The sequence below is a fragment of the Anastrepha ludens genome, chromosome 3, assembly GCF_028408465.1.
Source record: "Anastrepha ludens isolate Willacy chromosome 3, idAnaLude1.1, whole genome shotgun sequence".
NCBI lineage: Eukaryota > Metazoa > Arthropoda > Insecta > Diptera > Tephritidae > Anastrepha > Anastrepha ludens.
In genome coordinates this window covers 57291299-57297767 of record NC_071499.1, presented here as the reverse complement: position 1 = coordinate 57297767, position 6469 = coordinate 57291299, and the positions used below count along the sequence as shown (strand labels likewise).

At 33.5% G+C, this 6469-nt stretch overlaps 1 protein-coding gene across 4 annotated transcripts in view; it reads right to left on the bottom strand.

Moving 5' to 3' along the window:
• Positions 1-3003: 3003 nt before the first annotated feature.
• The window catches only part of LOC128858029 (fizzy-related protein homolog), a 73993-nt gene continuing 70527 nt past the window's right edge, over positions 3004-6469 (bottom strand). For all 4 annotated transcript variants that reach the window (XM_054093950.1, XM_054093952.1, XM_054093953.1 and 1 more), the window contains exon 7: positions 3004-6459. In XM_054093950.1, coding sequence (XP_053949925.1) covers positions 5767-6459 — 693 coding nt within the window. In that variant the 3' untranslated portion in view covers positions 3004-5766. The remainder of the gene's footprint in view (positions 6460-6469) is intronic.

The window sequence follows — 6469 nt, the reverse complement described above, 5'->3', positions numbered from 1 at the left end:
AAAAAATATTAGACGAAGTAAAAACTTCATATATCTTACGATTCATTGATATACCTACCTCAAAAACGTTCTTTAACATTTCTGTGTTCGTTTGTTATAACATTCCAAAATAAAAGTAAAAAAAGAGAAAATGCACTACAACCAAGATGAAAGGTCTGAGCAGATGGCAAAACAAAAAGTGCTGTTTATGATCCCAATGCAGTAACGATTGCAACAACAAAACCGCGACTCTAACGAGTTCTGATTTCTGGCAGGCCAATTATTGTGAGTGTATGAAAATCGCCTAGTTGGGCCAGCATATGAGCAGTCTGAGCGACAAAGTCTCATTGGATATCAAATCGTTAACGGAACGTACATTGAAGGAGAGCCGTACAAGATAATCGATTGCGCACATGCAGCCGAAAGAGACATATGGAAAGGTACTAATCCATTGCAACAATTTGTTTAATGGTATTCAACTAAATAAAACTCGATCCACTTGATAAAGATAGCTACGGGACGACATTAAAAAGGATTGATAGCAAATTTATGCTCCTACATGTAAATTTCTGCGCTTGCGAATAGCTTTTTTATATTTTAGTAAGAGAGTAAGAGAGAAAATGGTCTCAGTGAATTTTAGAAGGGCGGCGCTAAATGAATCGGAAGATTTACATATAATTTTGCAGATAGCATATCATATGTCACGCTCGTGAACTAGACAGCGTTCCTAAATTGATTGAGAACAAACAATTTATATATTATTAATTTAGTATTTTTGATAGAATATTTGCTTAATTTTTTCCTTTCCTCAATTTACTTTAAACGAATTCATTTTTTATATTAAAATTTTAAATATAATATATTTTGGAAATTTTTCAGCGAGTTTTCGACTCCAGGAATATTTAACAGATGTTAATCAGACGAAAACGAAAAACAAGCAACGATTTAATAAAAAAATGTGATTGCAATGAAGGTAAAATACGTAAATCCGCTGTAGAGGTTTTAGTAAGGTGGATCGAACCATCGCAACAGCAAATATTGTGCTAATATGTACGGATATATTGTACAATGTGGCGTAAAATCAATCATCCTATCGGAATGTTATATAGACGCTTGGGAACTGGACAGCTGCAGTATACAAACAGACAAGCAATTGGGCGCGCAAAATTCAAAAGAAAGATTTCCATCTATCAAAATAATTTGTTGTTACTTAGTAAAAAAAGTATTCAAAACAAAAAAGATTGATGATTGTTGTTGATTAATTTTGCGCCACCTTAAAGATACTAAACACATTTTGCCGATATTTTAAAGCGGCAAAAGCTGAATCGGACTTCATTGTTATTTTCCGAGAATACAGCTTTTAAAGTGGAAACCCCTGGCTGGGTTTGTAAAAGATAGAACGAATTTTTTTATTTTTTTTTCGATTAGTTAAAATTTCTATTAAACTAAAATATTTTTAGCAAGGCAGAAATTGACTTCTAAATTGAAGTCGGTCCTTACAGCTTTTGCAAAGGGTTTTAAATGGTAAAGTTAGCTTTTCTGCGTGTGCGCCGATCGTCAAATGACCGGTAAAAAAGAGATACCGTCTAAGTGTCACTTCTAAAAGACCTTTTATTAATGATATTCAATTTAAGTGCCACAATTAATTAATTGAGAAATAAATTTCGTAGTAAATAAAATTTTAACCAGAGAAATCGAGGAATAAAATGCGGGAAATGAAATGCTAAAAGAAAGGGGCGATTTTTCCTACTATTTTCGCTTCGAAAAAATTATTTTTTTGAAAAACTTGTAAATTCGCATAGAAAGTAATATCATAAAAAAGATGGGTGCAAAATTTCAGGGAGGTCGATCAATAACTTTTCGAGTTATCGTGTACACCAATTCGAAAAATAAAGTTTTGAGAAAAACGTGTCGTTCTAAATTTTTTTTGACTATTCTTAAAGGATTAATCGGCTATAAAAAAAAAACTAATCAATATTTTTTGAAATTTTTTTTTTTATTTTGAAGATTGAACATTGTCATTTATGAATGAAAAATAATATCGTTCAAATGACTGCCACGACTGGCTTTACAGTAGGCCATTCGATCAACCCAATTTTTAAGCACATTTTCGATTGTTTGGGCTCCAATTTCATGAATGGCAACTTCGATTTCGTATTTTAAAGCATCAATCGTCTCTGGATGGTTCGCATAGCATTTGTCCGTAACGGGTCCCCACAAAGAATAGTCAACGGGCTTAAATCACAACTCCGAAGCGGCCAATTGATATCGGAATTTCGGCTGATTATCCGGTTTTCAAAAACGTAGCCAAAAGTTCGAGTGTAACTTTGGCAGTGTGACAAGTTCCACCGTCCTGGCCCGATGATGCCGCCAGACCAAAAACCGCACCAAACAGTGACTCGTTGTGGATGTATTTGCTTCTCTACAGTTACGTGTGGATTTTCTGAGCCCCAAATCCGACATTTTTGCTTACTGACGTAGCCACCGATGTGAAAATCAGAAAACAAGAAGAAGACTCACCACTGGAAATAGGTTTTCAATATTTCCCAATTTTGTTCAAGCGTATAGCGTTCCATTTCGTAAATGTCAAACCTTTAAGTAAATTATGAACACATTTGACATGTCATTTGTGTTACCATTCCCAAAAAAATAGGTGGTTCAAAAAGCAAACGCTATATGGCCCACCCTGTATTAACATTTTATGAAAAAAAAAATTTTTCGAAATTTTACAGGTATCTGTCCCCTTAAAGCAACTCGGGCCTCAAGCTCGCAAAATCTGGTCCTCTTTATCGACGAGCTACGCAGAAAAGCTAGTTCAAAGCATGAAGAAGATGCCAGGCTATACTCGACAACGATGAAGACTACACGGCTTATTGAGTAATTGCGACTCGTAGTTTTATACATACTTTCATGTGAAAAAATTTTAAATATTTACATATCTTTTATACTTCATGAATAATCGCGGTTAATTTTTCTGACACAGACTGTATGTTTATGAAATTCCCTTAAATCAAAGTTAATGCACACATTTACTTTAAAATTTATTTTCCATCCAATAAAATATTAAAATTATTACATTTATAAATCCAGCTCAATAATTCAAAATATTGTACATCTTTCAGCATGTTCAAATTCATTCTTATTACATACATACATGTGACTATATTTCAGGTAGAACCTGCATATATACAAAATATATATAATTATAATACGTTTACACGCATTCAAAAAAGTAACTAAAGTATTTAATTTAGTAGTGAAGTGGCGATTAAAGTGCGATTTGAGGTGAGGTGAATGATATCAACGATATTTGTAGAATTGGCTAAATATAATATATGTGTGTTTAATTGAATTGCATTGCTAACCTCACATTTGCAAGGTAGCAATACGAAGTTAACGACAGGAAAAGAGAAAAAAGTATTAACAAAATATTATAAAAAATAGAATGTGACTTGAAATTATGTCAATAAATTTCTTGAGCAAAATGCAAACAAATTGATGAATAATTAAAAATAAATTGGACAAAATTGTATAAAAATAAGAACAAATATATATGTATATGTAGTTATTTAATGTAGTTATTTAAACAAATTTATTTTAGTCACAATGCTTTGCAGTCACAAATATAAAATATTTTAAAATTGAGGATAATGAAAATTCTTGCAAAGTTGTGAGTAAAGTACGTGGTTATAGGTAGTCAACTATTTATGAAGAAATTCTTTCGAAAACATATGCCTTGTATTACTGCTGAAGATCATAATCCCTACATTTATTTATTTATTTTTTGTCTCACTTTTTTAGCCAATATTAGCAAGTAATGTAATGGGTAATTCAAATACGTTACTTGCCAGTCTATTTATAGCGATTTCTAAGCGCTTCCATCTAATTTGCTTTCTGACTCAAATTTTCCACGAAACTTGAAATATTAATTTTTTATCTACAAAGTATTTTTAATGCAATTCTATAAATAAGTGGTCTAATATAGGCTTAGTTACAGTGTAATTTTATGTTATCAGTGCGTTTGCATGCTTAGATGCGAGGTCACACTAGAGCACCTAACAACCAGCGCTTTTGACAAATAAAAACTCACTTCATGCCGACTAATTTGGTGTGGCCAAAGTGTAGTCGTATAGTAAATTTGGTTGGCTCATTTGTTAAAAGGGTGGAGGACAACTCCAAGTGTGTTATGATAAGTTATTTAACTTACAATTGTAATAAATAATTAGTTACATACCTCTGTATGTATATGTAATAATTGCGAAAATCTAACACTAATAAGGTTATTATTTATTAAACAAAGGACAAATTAGTTAAACACCTAAACATGTTGAGGTGCAAGTATTTGTTTGTGGCTAAAGCTAGAGCTACGTATTAAACTTGCGCGGCGCTATGGGTTTCAGCTCTTTATTCATAGCTGAGAGGGTACAGAGTTCTAGCTTTAGAAATGCAATCGCTTATGATGTACGAGTACCAATGAGGTATTTGCGACCATATTTGTTATATTGAATTTGAATTTTTTTCTTAATTAAAAAAAAATTGTATTTTTTTGTTTTAATTTTGCATCTGGTACATCATTTTTGCGTATATAAAGAGCAACAAATATATTTATATATAAATGGAGGGTGTAACCTCTTTGACTGTTCGCTCGATCGCCTTTTCATATTTGTGGCGTACGTCTTCATATTGTTCCACAAATGTAGGAACGTATAGTTTTAAGCCGCCCAGGCATAACAGATGATTTTGAGGTTATGAGGCGCTTTTTCATGGCAGAACCGGCACGCAATCGGCTATGACGGCCGCCAATTCTTCTCCAAAATATGCTTTAAGCCTCAAACAAATATAGCTCTTGTTGTGTTTAACGAAGTTGTCCTTTGTGCTTAAAAGTAATTTTAATAATTTGAAATATTAAATTTTAAGATTGCACGCTTAAATTATATAGTCGATTCAAATTTTCAATTCATTCGAAATATTTTGCATACTCTTATGCAGCTATGAACTGATTTTCAATTTAAGTGTCATTGAATATTTTGGAAATCTGTTTAAAAAAAAATAATATTTAATTCACAAATAAATTTAGTTACGGAGAATTAGGAACAGCTGTTATTATATATTCTATTTATATTATTTCATCCCTATGCGCTCATTTTTTCTACAAATAGTATTTGGAAAAGCAAGCCACTGCTTGGGCATTTGACGAAAGTTGAAGAAAGTTAGGAAAAAAAAAACCAATTTAAAGATTTTTCAGCACACAATTTAAGTACTAGGAGAGTTCAAATCGAAAATGTATAATTTTTTGAGAAAAAGCCTAAATAAACGCATCACAATTGGTCATACACAAATACAAATAGACAAAAAAAAGTTTACTTCAAAAATAATTACAGCTTTTTGTTAACTTCGCCACACAAACCGTCAAAAAACTTGCATTATTTGTGAAGCCTCCTTTAGCAGTTGCTCTATTTGACATTTTAGCAGATTTATGCTTGTGTATATTTTTGCACGCTGGTGTATGCAGCAGCCAAACTTATTTCAACTTTCAAACAAGCGGCACTTAATTATGTTTAATTTGTTTTTCTAAGCTCCAATACATTTTAAATTTTGCCAACTATTTTTGACAGCTATTTTTGAATGTGTTATTGTAAATATTAGCAGCTATGCTGTTAGGTATTTTTTGTTATTTTTATAGTGGTTTCTTAAGTTTGTGAGATACCAGTATTAGCTACCTATAAATGAGCTCAATTAACGCGCTTTTAAATCCCGATTTGGTGCGATTCCCTACTCTTACGTTGTTTATCTAATATTTGTAAATAAGTTCAATACGGATTTATTCTCTTTCTGGCTGCGCGCTTTACTAAATACGTTCCAAAATCGTAATGTCTCATCGCCAGCACCCGTCACGATTGCCTCTCCATCCGGACTTAATGCCAAATACAGTACACGATAAGAATGTCCTGTCAGTTTGGCCACTTGTGTCAGTGAGGGATATTTCCACACCAATATTTGGTTTTGTGAGTAACCGTGCGTGGACACCAACTCAGATGAGTGTTTGGACCATGCCAAATTGCAGACTTGTGAACCGGTGTCGACACACTGCATTGGCTGACCTGTTAAGGTATTCCAAAAACGAATGCAACGATCGGCAGTGCCACCACCACTAGCCAATAAACCATGATGATGTGGTGACCAGGCAATGGCTTTTACTGCTGCGGTGTGTTCCGTATACGATTGTACTGGATTAAGTGAATGCTGATTCCAGACATATAAACGATTATCGTTACCACCGCTCGCTAGGTACTGGTTATCCGGTGACCATTTAAGACCGCAAACCTCTTGTCGATGGCCTGCCAAACGGCGTTCAGATTGTTGAACAGGCGTACGGGTGTCGCGTTGTATTATCAAACGATCACGTGAACCGCTCGACAAAATTTCACCATTCCACGCCAAAGCGCCTACACGTGCTGAATGGCCAGTCAACTTATTAATCTGAAAGCGA